The sequence below is a fragment of the Geotrypetes seraphini genome, chromosome 2 (genome assembly GCF_902459505.1).
Source record: "Geotrypetes seraphini chromosome 2, aGeoSer1.1, whole genome shotgun sequence".
Taxonomy (NCBI): domain Eukaryota; kingdom Metazoa; phylum Chordata; class Amphibia; order Gymnophiona; family Dermophiidae; genus Geotrypetes; species Geotrypetes seraphini.
The window spans coordinates 490,823,415-490,841,536 of record NC_047085.1 but is presented as its reverse complement, the minus strand read 5'-3'; the positions used below and the strand labels follow the sequence as shown (position 1 = coordinate 490,841,536).

The window sequence follows — 18,122 nt, the reverse complement described above, 5'->3', positions numbered from 1 at the left end:
AGACAGAGATGATGGTGTAGAGGGAGGGAGTGATATAGAATAGGAGGATATAATAGTTGGAAAGAGAAAGGGAGAGATGGTGGACCCTGGGGAGGCAGTGAGAGATATGGGATGGGAGGGCAGTTGGGAAGAGAAAGGAAGAAAAATTGGACCTGGGGATGGAAGGAGGGGAAGGAGGGAGGGAGAAATGTTATGTCTAGGGGGGGAAGGGAAAGAGAGTTGCAGCATCTCTTTTTTCTCTCACTCCCATTGTTCTGCATCAAGGAGGGAGAGAAGAATAACAGAAAAGAGAGGGAGAGATGTTGATGGGGAGAGAGGGTGAAAGGTGGACCCATAGGAGGCAAGAAAGATGGGATAAGAAGATTCTAGGAGATGAAGAGAAAGGGGCAGGGAGATATAGCCTGAGAAGAGAGGAAGGATATCCTGGAAGTCCTGAGCCACATGGAAGAGGTCAAAAGGGGGAATGACAGGATGAGAGAAAGCAGTGAGTACAGTGGTGGTAATGGGGAATAGACAGAAGGAAACAGGACGCTGGGAAAGGAGTGAGATGGAAAATAGGAGAGCTACAGAATAAGGAGGTGGAAAATTGATAGGTAGCTGAAAATTTTAAAAGTAGAAGGATGAGAAAGAGGGCAAGATTTCAGCGGACAGAGGCACAAAAGAAAAAAGGAAAAAAGTTGAAAGGGAAAAATCAATATGTTGGAGAAAGGCATAGTGAGGGAATGGAGCAAGTGAGAAGAGGAGAAAAAAATGACAGCAGACATTGGAAAGAGAATTAGAAGATAGACAAAAAGCAGAAAGAGAAACTGGGAGCAAGATGATGGAAAAACAAAACGTCCAGACAACAAGGTAGAAAAAGTGTTTTATTTTGAATTTATTAACTGGAATATGTTAGCTTTGCAATATGTACATCACAAATATATTTGTATTCTATTCAGTGGCATAGCCAAATGGCTAATTTTGGGGGGGGAGGGTGCTGGAGCCCAAATGGGTGGTCAGGGACTAAATTTTCTCCCCACTTGAATGCAAAATATAAATACTTGAGTTAGCAGAGATCCCCCAAACCCTCCTCCTCTAGTCCAGCAACCAGATATCTCCAAGCTTTGCAACTAGTGGCCATATCCTCAAGCTGCCACTGCTTTCATGCATGCATGAAAGCCAAAGGAGTGGAGAGGCAGCAGCAGCAGCAGCTCTAGAACAGTAGTTCCCAACCCTGTCCTGGAGGAACACCAGGCCAATTGGATTTTCAGGCTAGCCCTAATGAATATGCATGAAGCAAATTTGCATGCCTATCACTTCCATCATATGCAAACCTCTCTCATGCATATTCATTAGGGCTAGCCTGAAAACCCGATTGGCCTGGTGTTCCTCCAGGACAGGGTTGGGAATCACTGCTCTAGAATACTGTTGCAAGCTGCAGAACTTGGAAAGTTCTGGTCATTGGACCTGAGGATGGGGAGGAGGTGGTCATCAGCTGGTGAGGCTTGGGTATCCCCACCAGCTACAGCAAGGTAGATGTTCATTTTGAGGGGGGCCTAAGCTCAAAGTGGGAAGCCCAGCCCCCTTTCATGCTTATGCCACTGATTGTGTTTAGTAGAAAACGAAATACTTGCTGAGTTTAACATTTTGGGGTTTCATGTTCTGTTCTGGTATTCATATTTCTAATTTGTGATCTATTGTTCTGTATTTGGTGAAGGTCTGTTTTGTGTGTGAAGAAGTAATTTAAAATTGTTTTATATGTATATGGTAGTAATAATGGTGCATGTGGAAATTGGGAGAAGGGTAGGTAGAAGAGGGGCCCCCTCCTTAATTTCTGCCCTAGGCCCCAGCATGTCTAAAACCAGCTCTGCTTTTGGGGAAAGGTGACAGAAGGAAACTGGCTTTTATGGTATATAATAGATTTCACTGTACATATAACACTCCATCAAAAATCCAGCTTGCACACACATCATTGCAAGAGGTCAGATACTAACAAATTATTTTCTTAATTACCGTATTTGCCGGCGTATAAGACGACTTTTTAGTACCTTAAAATCCTCCCCAAAGTCGGGGGTCGTCTTATACGCCGGGTACAGTTTACATGCCCTTACTTGCGGGGCTGGATGTACTCAGTCGCGCGGCTGACGTCGGAGGGGAGGGAGGGCTTAAACAAAGCTTAAACAAAGCCCTCCCTCCCTCCGACGTCAGCGCTGACGTCGGGAAGACTTCCGTTCGGCTCTGCTGCAGGCATGGCAGGTAAGGAGAGAGAGAGTACCAAGAGAGAGGGGCGGCCGCCCCGCCCCGGTTGCAGCACAGCCGGCCAGGTCCCCTTACTTTTGTGGCACTTCCCCGACCGACCGATAACAGCCCGGGTCCGACAATCCTCCCTGCCCTGTAGCCGCGAATCTAAATTACCTTCTTACAGCAGCTGTAAGAAGGTAATTTAGATTCGCGGTTAAGGGCAGGGAAGTTTGTCGGACCCGGGCTGTTGTCGGTCGGTCGGGGAAGTGCCACAAAAGTAAGGGGACCTGGCTGGCTGTGCTGCACCCGGGGCGGTAGAGAAGGAGGGGGGGGGGGGAGAAGGACGCTGAAATGCCATGGTGAAGACAGGAGGGGGGGGGAAGGACTCTGAAAGCACTTGAAGACAGAGGAGGGAGAAGAACGCTGAAAGCACATGGGGGAATACAAAGGGGTGGAGAAGGAAGAAGGGGTCGTCTTATACGGCGAGTATAACACAAAACTCTATTTTTTAACTAAAAGTTGGGGGGTCGTCTTATACGCCCAGTCGTCCTATACGCCGGCAAATACGGTAGGTACTTTTATATAAAATGGGCTTCTTAGCATTTAGCACACACTAATTCCATTAGCATGCACTAAGGGGCTCATTTTCAAAAAAGATAGATGTCCAAAAGACAGCATAAACCAGCATTTGGACGTCTTACTAGTCAAAACGTCCAAGTGGGCATTCTCAAAATAGACTTTCTAATGTCTTTCTGATTGTTTTGTCTCCAGTACATCCAAATCTTAAGGGGGCATGTTAGAAGCATGGTTTGGGCAGGTTTAGGACTTGCACGCTTGTCAGGCATAGTCAAACCTTTAACAAAAGGTCCTGGTTTGTTTTTAGATGTTTGGCGATAGACCTGTTTTAAAAGCATCTAAATGCATCCTTTTTTTGCCTTTTTCCTCTTCCATCTTTCTTTCCCCCCTCCCTAAATTACCTTACATGGTGGAGATCCCCAAGTCTCACAAGCTGAAGAAATCTGGAGCTGTCCAAATCAGCTAAAGCTGAGCTTTAGCAGGGGCATGGTGCCAGTGTTAGAAGCTGCACTTTAGCTACTATGGACAGCTCTAGATTTCTTCAGCTGGTATGGCTTGAGAATCCCTGCCAGCTACAGAATGATGTATCCAGTGAGCCTGAATCAAAAAGACAAGTCCAGCCCAGCTGAGCCCCACCTGTGGTTATGCCCACAGTACTTATACTTTAATTTTCAGAGAATGCTTTTAAGGACAAATACCTCCACCCTTCCTGAATAAACCTATATGCATACAGATCTAGGGCTCCTTTTACTAAGCTGTGCTAGCGGTTTTAGCGCACGCTTAGTGCGCACTGCAATGCCGCATGCCCTGATGCTAACGCCTCCATTGCGCTGGTGTTAGTTTTTGGCGCACACTAAAAAACGCTAGCACACCTTAGTAAAAGGAGCCCTAAGTTTACCCACATAATGGGAGGGCAATTTTATATAAAAGAATTCTGTGGGTAAATCACTCTTTTACCCAAGGAAATGCACTGGAAAATGATCCTCTTAAACTGCTCAAGAAGACTGCCAAATTACAGTAATTCTGTGTGCTATTCTTACCTCTATGTAGATGGTAAAAATGCAGTGGGATCTGGAAGAGTTTTTATTGAGAATGTGTGATGCTATTATCCTGTTGGTCTCACCCTGTAAATACCAAAATCAAAGTTTGGCAAGTATGTTAAAAATTGAAGAAGAATGAATATAATGAGGGAAGATTAGGTTCTTACCTTGATAATCAAAGGCATACGAGTCTTGAACTAGTGGGTTATTTACCTCTAATCGCAAGTTGTTAAGGCATCATGTAAATTTTTTTGGCTCCACCTCATATCTCTGGGCTGTGTTGCAGCTTCTTAGTTCGTACCAAAGCACTATAAGAGGAGAAATAAAAAGGAGGGGCATGGTGAACTTTCCAACAAAGCCAAATCTGCTCTGCTTTTAATGGATACAATCAAGAAACAATTTCAAAAGGAACATAACATAAAATAAGGTGGAACAGAACTAATTACCTACCTGAGTGGAATCGGCACTAACACTTACATAGTTCTCACAAAGCACAATTATTTACCGTAACAGGTGTTATCCAGGGACAGCAAGCAGATATTCTCACATGTGGGTGACGTCATCCATGGAGCCCTGGTACGGACAGCTTTAAAAGTGCATCGCCACTTTAATAATTTAAGAAAGTTCATACACTGCCCACACCGCGCATGCATGAGTGCCTTCCCGCCTGACTCATGCTCGAAATACCTCAGGTTTGTAAGCAAGCTAAGAAGCCAACCAGGGGAGGTGGGTGGGTTGTGAGAATATCTGTCTGCTGTCCCTGGATAAGGTTGGGCAGACTGGATGGACCATTCGGGTCTTTATCTGCCGTCATCTATTATGTTACTATGTGGAACTCCTTAGCTTACTAGAATGGGATGGAGAGAGTATTGGCCATTAAAAAAATAAATTTTGTAATAAACATAGAAACATAGAACATGACAGCAGAAAAGGGTAACAGCCCATCAAGTTTGCCCACTCAATTGACCCTCCCCCTTACTGCACTCTTGGAGATCCCACTCTGATGACCCCTCCCCTTAACTCTACCCTCTTAGATATCCAACATGTGCATCCCATTTATTCTTAAAATCTGGCACGCTGCTGGCCTCGATCACCTGTACTGGAAGCTCATTCCAATGATCAACCACTCTTTTGGTGAAGAAATACTTTCTGGTGTCGCCATGAAATTTCCCGCCCCTGATTTTCAGTGGATGCCCTCTTGTGGCCGAGGGTCCTTTAAGAAAGAAAAAGTCATCTTCCACCTCGATACGACCTAGTGACAGTAGTGAGATGTGAATGTATGAACTGAGGACAAAGTAGCAGCTTTACAGATTTCATCTGGCTGGGGCCAGACCCTGTTTGTCTGACTGAGGAAGACTGTGTTTGGTGCGTGGCAATCACAAGCCACAGTCTATGTTTTAGGTCCTGTTAGCTACAGGCCCCTCTCAGAACTTTTTGAACAAGAAACTGTTCTGTCTATGCCTGGCCCTGTGAAGAAATAGGGTACAGGATTTTCCTTTCTTTTGAGTTAATAAAGAAGTTTCCTTTACCTTTTGTGCTCATGTCTAGCTGTTTATGTACTGGCCCAGACTCAAACCCTGTTTGCACTGTTACACTATCTTAATTTTTCTGCCCAGAATCCATTCAGTTCTACCTATGCCACTGAGCTTGATGCTTATTAGGACAATTTTCAAAATTATATGGATAGATCTAATGTCCATGGGTGCTTTTGTAGATGTTCCAATTCTTTAAGTGTACATGTACTTTTTCCCTTTGTGAAAATTGATTAAGGAAAATGAACATGCAAAGATCTGCACCTCCTATTTTCTGTGAACACTTTTTCTCAGAAAACCAGCACTGTAGTTCTGAAAATGCATGATTATCCTTCCCCCAACCTACAGTACCTATTTCTGAGTCTGCGTACTTTCCCATAGGTAAAAGCATGTGCACTGTTGATCCCTGCACACAGTTATATCTGCATACAGGATGGACAGCCTATTTATCTAATTAATTACCCTCCCCATATTCATAGTGAAAGCAGGGAGTTATACACTTTTAAGCAGTGTGCTTTGGCATGAATTAGGAGTAAAGAAGCCCTAGAATCTGTTCTCACCTCAAAAAGAAGATTCAAAGCATCTTCCTCACTGTTGGTAATATGGACAGACAAACCCTTGACATGAATTCCATGCGAGTCCTCCTTTATTATTATTTGAGTATCTGTAGACATGATATCTGGCATGGTGGACAGAAGATCAAAAAGAGTCTCATTGTAGATTTCCAAATAGGAAACTCGAACCTTGATATGATAATTTGAACGTTCTTCAATTTCTCTGAACACCTGCATGAATGATCAGATATAAGAATGATTAGTAAGCAATATGTATTATAAACCCAAACCACTGAAATTCACGAGATGGAACACTGTACAAATTTCTTGACATGACCAACCTCCAGAAAGGTTTGTCTACAATACAATACAGTACAATAAACACTTCTATCCCACAAAGTCCCATATGAGTTCTATGCAATTCACAGAATTTAAGAAACTGGGCATACTCAGAAAGAGTACAATAATTACTGATTATGATAAGTATTATGCTAAGTAGGTATGTTAAAAAATGCAGAGAGATGTCTTAAGTGTCTTTCTAAATAGAACATAATGAGTGATCATCCTTATTTTTATGAGTAATGATATCCAACAGTAGATTGTTTGATAAGAAACAATATTACTAAATATGATTTTATGGAGTGTGTGGCACAGTGGTTGGATCTACAGCCTCAGCACCCTGGGGTTGTGGGTTCAAACCCCGCGCTACTCCTTGTGACCCTCCATAGCCCCAGGTACGTTAGATAGATTATGAGCCCACCGGGACAGATAGGGAAAATGCTTGAGTACCTGATTGTAAAAACCGCTTAGATAACCTTGATAGGCGGTATATAAAATCCTAATAAACTTGAAACTTTATAGTTCATCCGCTTTGGGTTAGGGTATTGTAATAATAAAGGTGACCTATCTGTCAAAGCCAAATTTCTACATGTTAGATGAACCAGAGGAACTAAATACGTAGGGGAGAAGCCATAAAGAATAAGAAAAGTCATGGAACACACCTTAAAAATAGTTTGAGCTTTAATTGGAAGCCAATAAAATTTTGAAAAGAGTGGGATAGCTGGTTAAAACCTAGATTGAATTTTGAAGAATTATCCCTTCCATTACAAAACCGCAGTGCGGTTTTTAGCGCCAGTCACAGCGGTAACTGCTCCGACGCTCATAGAATTCCTATGAGCATTGGCACTGTTATCGTCGCAGCCAGCACTAAAAACCACGCTATGGTTTGGTAAAAGGGGGGGATATAGTAGCATTATAAAGGTATCTATTTAATAAGCAAGTTTTTATGACCAAAGATAGCTTCAAAGTAGGGTATTCATGATGCCTATGTACTGGCACATTTGGGTATCCATGACTGGTTCTATAGGAGAGATCCGGGGGATGGCTATTCGGTGAGTACCATCTTACTTCTCCAAAGAAAAATTTTAATCATTGACCACATTTCTCTCCTTTTAGCACAGGGCCATGAGCAGCATTGGCTCAGTGTTCTGGGGGATGACACATGCAACAGATGTACCAATATGTTTCTTTTCTAACACGTTTTGTCCTCTTTTGCCCTAAATGCAGGTGACCATGCTTATCCCCTCAGGGAGTGGCTCATGACTCTCACTGTGCATCCCCAGATGCCACAGCAGGTTTGCTATAACAGGACACCAACTACCACCCAGGCCATCATAGAATGCATTTTTGGATTACTGAAATCAAGGTTCAGATGCCTAGATTGGTCCGGGGTCATTTCCTTTACAGTCCAAAAAAGGTGTGCAAAATCTTTGCCGCATGTTGCATGTTTCATAACCTGGCTATTAGGCAGCAGATGTCAGAGTCCCTGGATCAGATAGTGAGAATGAGAAAGACATCAAACCACAACAACCTCAACAAAAGTGACAAAGAGGTCAGGAGGTCTGAGACAATCTCATATAGACACATTTTTTGTGATCATGGTAAGAATTTGAGTATTAATGTGCACTTAACCGTGATTCTCCACAACCATTCTCCCCTCTGGTGTCACCCCTCCCCCACCCCCTTCATTGTGCTCTACTAATAACATCCATGTGACTAGATGTGAAACCCCATCTCCCTCCTATCATTCCTAATGGCTGCTGAGATAGAAACTATGGGAGACTTTTACAGGTTGTGAGACCTATTCCTGCATTTTGCTGTAGTTGCTGAAGTCACAGGCTTGTACAAACTGGTGTCAGTTCAGAAGCTGAAATGCTAATGTGTCCAAACAAACTGTGGCATAAGTTAGAATGTTGCTTAAAGTCCAGTACTATCTCATATAAGCGTTTACCTCCTGGAATCTATATTGTTAACGTCAGTAATAAATCTCAAAGGGAAGCCTCAGCCCCACCACTCTACCGCAAAGCCACTTTTCAAATTGCGGGAAGCTTTACATGGTGCCTCATCATTGGCTGTCACCTTATTGATAATAAACTTTTCCTTGTTCTGCTTTTTATGTGATGAAATTATCTAAATGTGTTTTTGTTAGAACATTCCTCTAACTTTTGCAGATCCTTTTTCATATTTTCCACTCCCTCTTCGGTGTCTACTCTTACAAATCTTGGTATCATCTGCAAAAAAGCACACTTTTCCTTCTAACTCTTCAGCAATGTCACTCACAAACATATTGAACAGAATCTGCCCCAGCACCAAACCCTGAGGGACTCTACTCTTACCTTTCCTTCCTCCAAGCGACTTCCATTAACCACCACCCTCTGGCATCTGTCTGACAGCCAGTTTCTAACCCATTTCACCACTTTGGGTCCTAACTTCAGCCCTTCAAGTTTGTTCAAGAGCCTCCTATGAGGAACCGTATTCAAAGGCTTTGCTGAAATCTAAGTACCGTATTTGCTGGCGTATAAGACGACTGGGCGTATAAGACGACCCCCCAACTTTTAGTTAAAAAATAGAGTTTTGTGTTATACTCGCCGTATAAGACGACCCCTTCTTCCGCACACCTTCTCTACCGCCCCGGGTGCAGCACAGCCGGCCAGGTTCCCTTACTTTTGTGGCACTTCCCCGACCGACCGACAACAGCCCCGGTCCGACAAACCTCCCTGCCCTTAACCGCAAATCTAAATTACCTTCTTACAGCTGTTTAAGCCCTCCCTCCCCTCCGACGTCAGCGCTGACGTCGGGAAGACTTCCGTTCGGCTCTGTGCTGCAAGCAGAGAAGGTAGGGAGAAGAAGAGCCGCGTACATCCAGAAGACTGAGCATCCAGCCCCGCAGGAGCCCCGCGACCCTCGGAGGCGTCCCCATGGGATCCCCGCGACCCTAGGGGGTGTCCCCACGGGATCCCCGCGACCCTAGGGGCGTCCCCGTGCAGCTCTGTAATGTAAAGTAAGTACATGTAAAACAGTACCCGGCGTATAAGACAACCCCCGACTTTGGGGAGGATTTTAAGGTACTGAAAAGTCGTCTTATACGCCGGCAAATACGGTAAATTACATCTAGCATATGTCCTCGATCCAGCTCTCCGGTCACCCAATCAAAAAATTCAATCAGGTTCGTTTGGCACGATTTACCTTTTGTAAAGTCATGTTGCCTTGGATCCTGTAACCCATTAGATTCAAGGAAGTAAGGAAGTACACTATCCTTTCTTTCAGCAACACTTCCATTATTTTTCCAACAACTGAAGTGAGGCTCACTGGCCTGTAGTTTCCCGCTTCATCCCTGTGACTATTTTTGTGAATAGGGACCACATCCGCTCTCCTCCAATCCCTGGGAACCACTCCTGTATCCAGAGATTTGTTGAACAAGTCTTTAATAGGACCCGCCAGAACCTCTCTGACCTCCCTTAGTATCCTGGGATGGATCCCGTCTGGTCCCATCGCTTTGCGCGGGGACACAGTTCTGCTAGGAGACTTCAACATGCCCGATGCAGATTGGAACACACTCTCTGCGACTACCTCTGGCAGCAGAAGAATATTAACCTCCATAAAGGGAGCACGACTCAAACAAATGGTACTGGAGCCCACTAGAAACCAGGCGATACTAGACCTGGTACTCACCAACGGAGACAGCGTCACAGAAGTATTGGTAGGAGATACCCTGGCCTCCAGCGACCATAACATGGTATGGCTTAACCTCAGATGGGGTTTCTCTAGATCAAATACAGTGATGAGAGTCCTCAACTTTAAAGGCACAGACTTCGAACGCATGGGAGATTTTGTCCACCGGGAGCTGCAAAACCAAGCACAAACCGACAACGTGGAGAATATGTGGTCGACTCTGAAATCCACCCTGCATGAAGCAACAAATCGCTATGTAAAAACGGTCAGCAAAAGTCGGAGAAACAAGAGACCCCAGTGGTTCAGTACTGAAATTTCGGACCTCGTTAAGGAGAAGAAAAAAGCATTTATCGCCTACAAACATTTAGGAAAGCAGGAGGCAAAAGAAGACTATCAGGACAGGTCTAAAGCTGTCAAGAAGGCAGTCAGAGAGGCCAAGCTCCGAATAGAGGAGAATCTAGCGCGGAACATTAAGAAAGGGGATAAATCCTTCTTTAGATATATTAGTGACAGGAAAAGAAACAAAGATGGGATAGAACGACTCAGGAAATCGGACAGGAATTATGAAGAATCGGATTCCACTAAGGCCGAGCTACTAAATGAATACTTCTGCTCGGTTTTCACCTGTGAGGCACCGGGATCCAGTCCACTTTTACAGACAAGGGAAAGCCAGAAAGACCCGTTTCAAGACTTCAAGTTTACGCCCAGTAGCGTCTACTGCGAACTTTCAAGACTCAGTGAACAAAGCCATGGGACCAGACAACCTACACCCCAGGGTGCTCAGAGAGTTGAGTGAAGTCCTGGCGGAACCATTGTCTGTGCTCTTCAATCTCTCCCTAAGCACGGGAAGAGTCCCCTTGGACTGGAAAACAGCTAATGTTATTCCACTCCACAAAAAGGGCTGCAGGACAGAGACGGCAAATTACAGACCGGTAAGTCTCACATCCATAGTATGCAAACTCATGGAAACACTGATCAAACAGAAACTTGATATAATACTGGATGAAGAAAATCTACGTGATCCCCATCAACATGGATTTACCAAGGGCAGGTCCTGCCAATCAAATCTGATTAGCTTCTTCGACTGGGTAACAAGACAACTGGATGCCGGGGAGTCCCTGGACGTAGTGTATTTGGACTTCAGCAAAGCTTTTGATAGCGTCCCACACCGCAGGTTATTGAACAAGTTGAAATCGCTGGGATTAGGGGAAACACTAGCTGCATGGGTTAAGGATTGGCTGAGCGGTAGAATTCAGAGGGTGATGGTAAATGGTACCCCATCCAAAACATCAGATGTGACCAGTGGAGTGCCACAAGGCTCGGTCTTAGGTCCAATCCTATTCAACATATTCATAAGTGATATGACCCAAGGGCTCAGAGGAAAAATATCAATGTTCGCCGATGACGCCAAACTGTGCAACATAGTAGGTAAAAGCACTATGCCTGACAGTATGACGCAGGACCTACTACTATTAGAACAATGGTCATTGACTTGGCAGCTCAACTTCAATGCTAAAAAATGCAAAGTGATGCACCTGGGTAAAAGAAATCTGTGCAGGACTTACACGTTAAATGGTGAGACCTTAGTTAGGACCATGGAAGAACGGGATTTAGGAGTAATCATTAGTGATGACATGAAAACTGCCAATCAAGTGGAAAAGGCTTCCTCCAAGGCAAGGCAAATGATGGGTTGTATCCGTAGAGGTTTTATCAGCAGGATGCCAGAGGTCATAATGCCACTGTACAGGTCCATGGTGAGACCTCATTTGGAATATTGTGTTCAATTCTGGAGACCACATTACCGGAAAGATGTGCTGAGAGTTGAGTCAGTTCAGCGGATGGCCACCAGGATGGTCTCGGGGCTCAAGGATCTTCCGTATGAAGTAAGGCTGAATAAATTGCAGCTGTACTCACTTGAAGAACGAAGAGAGAGAGGAGACATGATTGAGACATTTAAATATATCACGGGTCGTATCGAGGTGGAAGAGGATATCTTTTGTCTTATGGGACCTTCGTCCACCAGAGGGCATCTGCTGAAAATCAGGGGAGGGAAATTTCATGGAGACTCCAGAAAGTATTTCTTCACTGAGAGGGTGATCGATCATTGGAATGAACTCCCACGGCAGGTGATTGAGGCCAACAGCGTGGCAGATTTCAAAAATAAATGGGATATTCATGTGGGATCTCTAATGAGGTAAGGGCAGGAGGTTGGTGAGCAAACTCATGGGGAAAGGGTCACTGGAGTGGGCAGACTTGATGGGCTTTGGCCCTTTTCTGCCGTCATTTTTCTGTTTCTATGTTTCTATGTTTGTCGACCTTCAGTTCTTCAAGTTGCTCATAAACACCCTCCTCCGTGAATGGCGCAGAATCAACTCCATTTTCTTATGTTACTTTGCCAGACAAACTCGGTCCTTCTCCAGGATTTTCTTCCGTGAACACAGAGCAGAAGTATTTGTTTAGCATGTTTGCTTTTTCCTCATCACTCTCCACATATCAGTTCCCAGCATCTTTTAGTTTAGCAATTCCATTTTTCATCTTCCTCCTTTCACTAATATATCTGAAAAAATTTTTATCTCCCTTTTTTACATTTTTAGTCATTTGTTCTTCCGCCAGACATATCTCCCTCTTGGCTTCTTTCAGTTTCACTCTGTAGTCCTTTCTACACTCCTCTTCTTGGGTTTTTTTTATATTTCACAAACGCCAACTCTTTCGCCTTTATTTTCTCTGCCACTAGTTTGGAGAACCATATCGGTTTCCTTTTTCTCTTGTTTTTATTTTCTTCACATAAAGGTCCGTAGCCATTTTTATCGCTCCTTTCAGCTTAGACCACTGTCTTTCCACTTCTCTTATGTCCTCCCATCCTAACAGCTCTTTTTTCAGGTACTCTCCTATTTCATTAAAGTCCATACGTTTGAAATCTAGGACTTTAAGTATCGTGTGGCCGCTTTCTACTTTAGCCGTTATATCAAACCAAACCATTTGATGATCGCTATTTCCCAGGTGAGCACCCACTCGAACTTTAGAGATACTCTCTCCATTTGTGAGGACCAGATCCAATATCACTTTTTCCCTCGTGAGCAGAGCCTCTTGAAAGGCATCCACAATCTCCCTACTTCTTTCCGATTCCGCAGACAGAACATTCCAGTTCGCATCCGGCAGGCTGAAATCTCCCAACAGCAGCACCTCCTCTTTCCTTCCAAACTTTTGGATATCCACAATCATATCCTTATCAATTTGCTGCGATTGAGTCGGAGGTCTGTAGACTACACCCATACTATACTTCTTGCACTGTTCTTTTTTTCCTCTCCATAACCCTCTTCCCAAAGCAGCCCTTGTGATCAATGATATACTGTACATTCCCAACATGCTACTAAGCACATCAGAGGAAGTAAACAAAATAATATATCTAAATAGTCAAAAACACACATCTACTTATCCAGCTATAAGGTATGAAAATTCTGCATCTAAGTCTCTGTATATATTGGTGATCAAAAAACAACCAAAACTATAGCAATGTGTATTAGTGAAGTGGAAAAGTGCATAGACAAATAGATTCTTAAGAGGGGGAAAAAGCCTCAGAATCCCGCCTACACCTTACAGAGATTGGGTAGAGTTTGAGGGGGTTTTTTAATGCCGATGAGCTATCCTACCCTCCGTGTCCTACCACCTGATCTCTGTAGGGTGGAGGCAGGGTTCTGAGGCTTTTTCCCCCTCTTAAGAATCTATTTGTCATTTCTACACATTGCTACTGTTTTAGTTATTTTTTGATCACCTATATATACAGACTTATTTTCACATTAAGGGTTTCATATATTACAGCTGAATAAGTAGAAGTGTGTTTTTGACCATTCCCAACATGCTGACATGCTATCCCTCTTGTCCTTGTTCAGGTGTCCCAAACCTTCATGTTGCTATACAAGGGTATCATCGTTGTACAGTTCTTGGTGGCCTGATGGTGGCTCCTGCTCCAAATCATAAATAGGTGAAAGTGTAATATATTGGTGATATTTTAGTGATCCTTGGTGTGTGCTATAGCCAAATTCCATAAACATATCCTTCACTTTACTGTTGCAGCTGCACCTTCGTGCTCTCCTCTTACCTGCACTGTCATATCTACCATCTCCATAACCCTCCTGTCTGCCTCCCCCTCCCTTTGTCCTCCAATCTTGTACACCAATGCAGTGTGCAAGTGCTGGTTTTATGGGTGTGGCTGTCTGTTCTTTCAAAGAACAAAACTGTGGAACCAATAATCTTGATGTAAAAGTTTATTAATAAAAAGTCTTCACAAATCCAAGCAATTGCAAGTCAATAAATAGATCCATATAACGCACAATAAAAAGGTGTGGTATGGATCCAACACAGTCTGTGTTTTAGTTATGAATAACCTTTCTCTGGGGTCCTATGTCAATTGTACCACTAAGTTTGGTTATGCTAAAAAGAACTGTGAGTTGAGAATCAGAGCGCTGACAGCGTAGGTGCAATGTGCAACAGGTCGCTGTCTTCTTTCCCACCAGTTCCACCCTCTTTCCTGTGCAGCCCTTGTGATCAGTGATTTACATTTGCAATGTGCTGACATGCTTCCTCTCTTTTCCCTGCTCAGGTGTGCTGGACCTTCATCTTCATGTGAATATGCAAGAACATCCTTGTTGTGCAGTTATTGGTGCCATGATGTTGGCTCCTGCTCTATATTACTGACAGAGTTCAGGTGAGATGAGTATTTTCTTTGGGACTATTTATTTATTTATTTATTTTAAAAATTTCTATATCGTTTAAAACTAAACTGTTTACATAATTTACATACATAATTTTAAAACAACAACAAGTTAAAATAAACATACAAACAATCCTCAGAAATCATGTCTAAAAAATAATACCATAGCTTGCATAGTAAAGATCATGAATAATTCATCAACTCTACCAAAGAGGAAAATTATTGGCTAGAGAAAGGCATCTACAAATAAAGCACAGTTACTTACCGTAACAGGTGTTATCCAGGGACAGCAGGGACCAGGGACAGCATTCTTACATATGGGTGATGTCATCGACGGAGCTCCGATGCGGAAGCCTCGCAAGTAGACTTGCTTGTAGAAACTAGAAGTTTCAAGTCAGCCGCACCGCTCATGCACGAGTGCCTTCCCGCCCAGCACAGAGTGCGTCTCCTCAGTTCAGGTAGCTAGCAGAGAAGCCAACCAGGGGAAGTGGGTGGGTTGTGAGAATAACTGCCTGCTGTCCCTGGATAACACCTGTTACAGTAAGTAACTGTGCTTTATCCAGGACAAGCAGGCAGCCTGTTCTCACATATGGGTGACCTCCAAGCTAACCAGAATGGGATGGTGGGAGTGTTAGCAGTTTAAGAGAATAAATTTTGTAATACTGTCTGGCCAAAATGGCCATCCCATCTGAAGAAAACATCCAGACAATAGTGAGAAGTGAAAGTATGAACTGAGGACCAAGTAGCAGCCTTGCAAATTTATTCAATAGGTGTAGATCTGAGGAAAGCTACTGAAGCTGCCATTGCTCCGACCTGATGGGCTGTGACTCTACTTTGTAGGGGTAATCCAGCCTGGGCATAGCAGAAGGAGATACAAGCAGCCATCCAATTGGAGATGGTACGCTTAGAGATAGGATGTCCCAACTTATTTGGATCGGAGACAAAAAGTTGAGGAGCAGTTCTGTGTGGTTTGGTGCGTTCCAAATAGAAGGCCATAGCACGTTTACAGTCCAGAGTATGAAGAGCTGATTCTCCAGGATGAGAATGAGGCTTTGGAAAGAACACTGGAAGAACTATGGATTGGTTGAGATGAAATTCCGAAACCACTTTAGGTAGGAATTTAGGATGAGTATGTAGAACCACCTTGTCATGATGGAACACAGTGAAAGGTGGATCAGCAACTAAAGCTTGCAGCTCACTGACTCTTCGAGCAGAAGTGAGGGCAATGAGAAACACCACTTTCCAAGTGAGATACTTCAGATGAGCTGTAGACAATGGAGAATTCATCAATTGAGTAAGAACAACATTGAGGTCCCAAACCACTGGAGGCGGTTTGAGAGGAGTTTGACATTGAAAAGTCCTTTCATGAATCTGGAAACCACCAGATGAGCAGAAAGGAGTTTTCCTTCAATAGGCTGATGGAAAGCAGCAATTGCACTGAGATGGACTCGGATCGATGTAGACTTGAGGGCAGAGGTGGATAAGAACATAAGAACATAAGAAGTTGCCTCCACTGGGTCAGACCAGAGGTCCATCTCGCCCAGCGGTCCGCTCCCGCGGTGGCCCATCAGGTCCGCGACCTGTGAAGTGGTTTCTGACCACTTCTATAACCTACCTCAAGTTCTATCTGTACCCCTCTATCCCCTTTTCCTCCAGGAACCTATCCAAGCCCTCCTTGAACCCCTGTACAGAGTTCTGGCCTATCACATCCTTCAGAAGCGCGTTCCATGTGTCCACCACCCTCTGGGTAAAAAAGAACTTCCTAGCATTTGTTCTAAACCTGTCCCCTTTCAATTTCTCCGAGTGACCCCCTAGTGTTTGTGGCTCCCCACAGTTTGAAGAATCTGTCCTTATTCACTTTCTCTATGCCCTTTAGGATTTTGAAGGTTTCTATCATGTCCCCTCTAAGTCTCCTCTTCTCCAGGGAGAACAGCCCCAGCATTTTTAACCTGTCAGCGTATGAAAAATTTTCCATACCTTTTATCAGTTTAGTCGCCCTCCTCTGCACTCCCTCGAGTATCGCCATGTCCTTCTTGAGGTACGGCGACCAGTATTGAACACAGTACTCCAGGTGCGGGCGCACCATTGCACGATACAGCGGCATGATGACTTCCTTCGTCCTGGTTGTGATACCCTTTTTGATGATGCCCAGCATTCTGTTTGCTTTCTTTGAGGCTGTCGCACACTGCGCCAATGGTTTCAGTGATGTGTCGACCATCACCCCCGGGTCCCTTTCAAGGTTACTCACCCCTAGCAGTGTTCCCCCCATTTTGTAGCTAAACATCGGGTACAAGTGCAAAAGGTAGTCTAAAACAGAAGACAAGGAGTAATGTTGAGGTTCCTTATCGTGTGAAAAACACCACATAAAAAATCTAGTCCATTTTTGGTGATAGCATTGTCTAGTGGTAGGTTTCCTAGAAGCCTCTAAAATGTCTCTTACAGATTGAGAAAACTGAAGAGGAGTTATGTTGAGAGGTACCAAGCTGTCAGGAGTAGAGACTGCAGGTTGGGATGAAGCAGAGATCCCTGACTCTGTGTTAGAGAGCTGCACGGGAACGGGGACGACGGGAATCCCGCGGGTTCCCCCTTCGGGTCACGGGGATCCCGTGGGGACGCCCCCTAGGGTCGCAGGAATCCCATGGGGATGCCCCCTAGGGTCGCGGGGATCCCGTGGGGACGCCCCCTAGGGTCGCGGGGTTCCTGCGGGGCTGGATGTACTAAGTCGCGCGGCTTTTCTCCCTACCTGCTCTGCTTGCAGCACAGAGCCGAACGGAAGTCTTCCCGACGTCAGCGCTGACGTCGGGAAGACTTCCGTTCGGCTCTGTGCTGCAGACAGGGTAGGTAAGGAGGAGTAGCCTCGCGGCTCGAGTGGCTACCAAGGGAGGGGGCGGTCCACCCCGCCCCGCCCCGGGTGCAGCACAGCCGGCCAGGTCCCCTTACTTTTATGGCGCTTCCCCGACAGCAGCTGTAAGAAGGAAATTTAGATTCGCGGTTAAGGACAGGGAGGTTTGTCAGACCGGGGCTGTTGTCGGTCGGGTCGTTCGGTCGGGGAAGCGCCATAAAAGTAAGGGGACCTGGCCGGCTGTGCTGCACCCGAGGCGAGAGAGAAGGAGGGGGGGGGAGAAGGACGCTGAAAGGCCATGGGGAAGACGGGGGGAGGAAGGACACTGAAAGCATTTGTGGAAGACAGAAGGGGGAGAAAGACGCTGACAGGACATGACTACGGGGGGGAGAAGGACGCTGAAAGCACATGGGGAAGACAAAGGGGTGGAGAAGGACGCTGAAAGGACATGGGGAAGACGGGGGGGTGGAGAAGAACGCTGAAAGGCCATGGGGAAGATGGGGGGGTGGAGAAGGACGCTGAAAGGCCATGGGGAAGACAGAGAGGGAGAAGGACGCTGAAAGGACATGGGGAAGACAGAGGGGGAAGAAGGACATTGAAAGGACATGGGGAAGACAGAGGGGGGAGAAGGACACT

At 45.0% G+C, this 18,122-nt stretch overlaps 1 protein-coding gene across 7 annotated transcripts in view; it reads right to left on the bottom strand.

Moving 5' to 3' along the window:
• Window positions 1-18,122, bottom strand: part of KIF9 (kinesin family member 9) — a 252,267-nt gene that overhangs the window by 172,988 nt on the left and 61,157 nt on the right. For 6 of the 7 annotated variants that reach the window (XM_033931868.1, XM_033931865.1, XM_033931864.1 and 3 more), the window contains 2 exons: window positions 5,929-6,153; window positions 3,837-3,920 (listed from right to left, as the gene is read on the bottom strand). In XM_033931868.1, the coding sequence (XP_033787759.1) occupies window positions 3,837-3,920; window positions 5,929-6,153 (309 nt within the window). The remainder of the gene's footprint in view (window positions 1-3,836; window positions 3,921-5,928; window positions 6,154-18,122) is intronic. The other variant, XM_033931867.1, reaches the window with a different exon arrangement.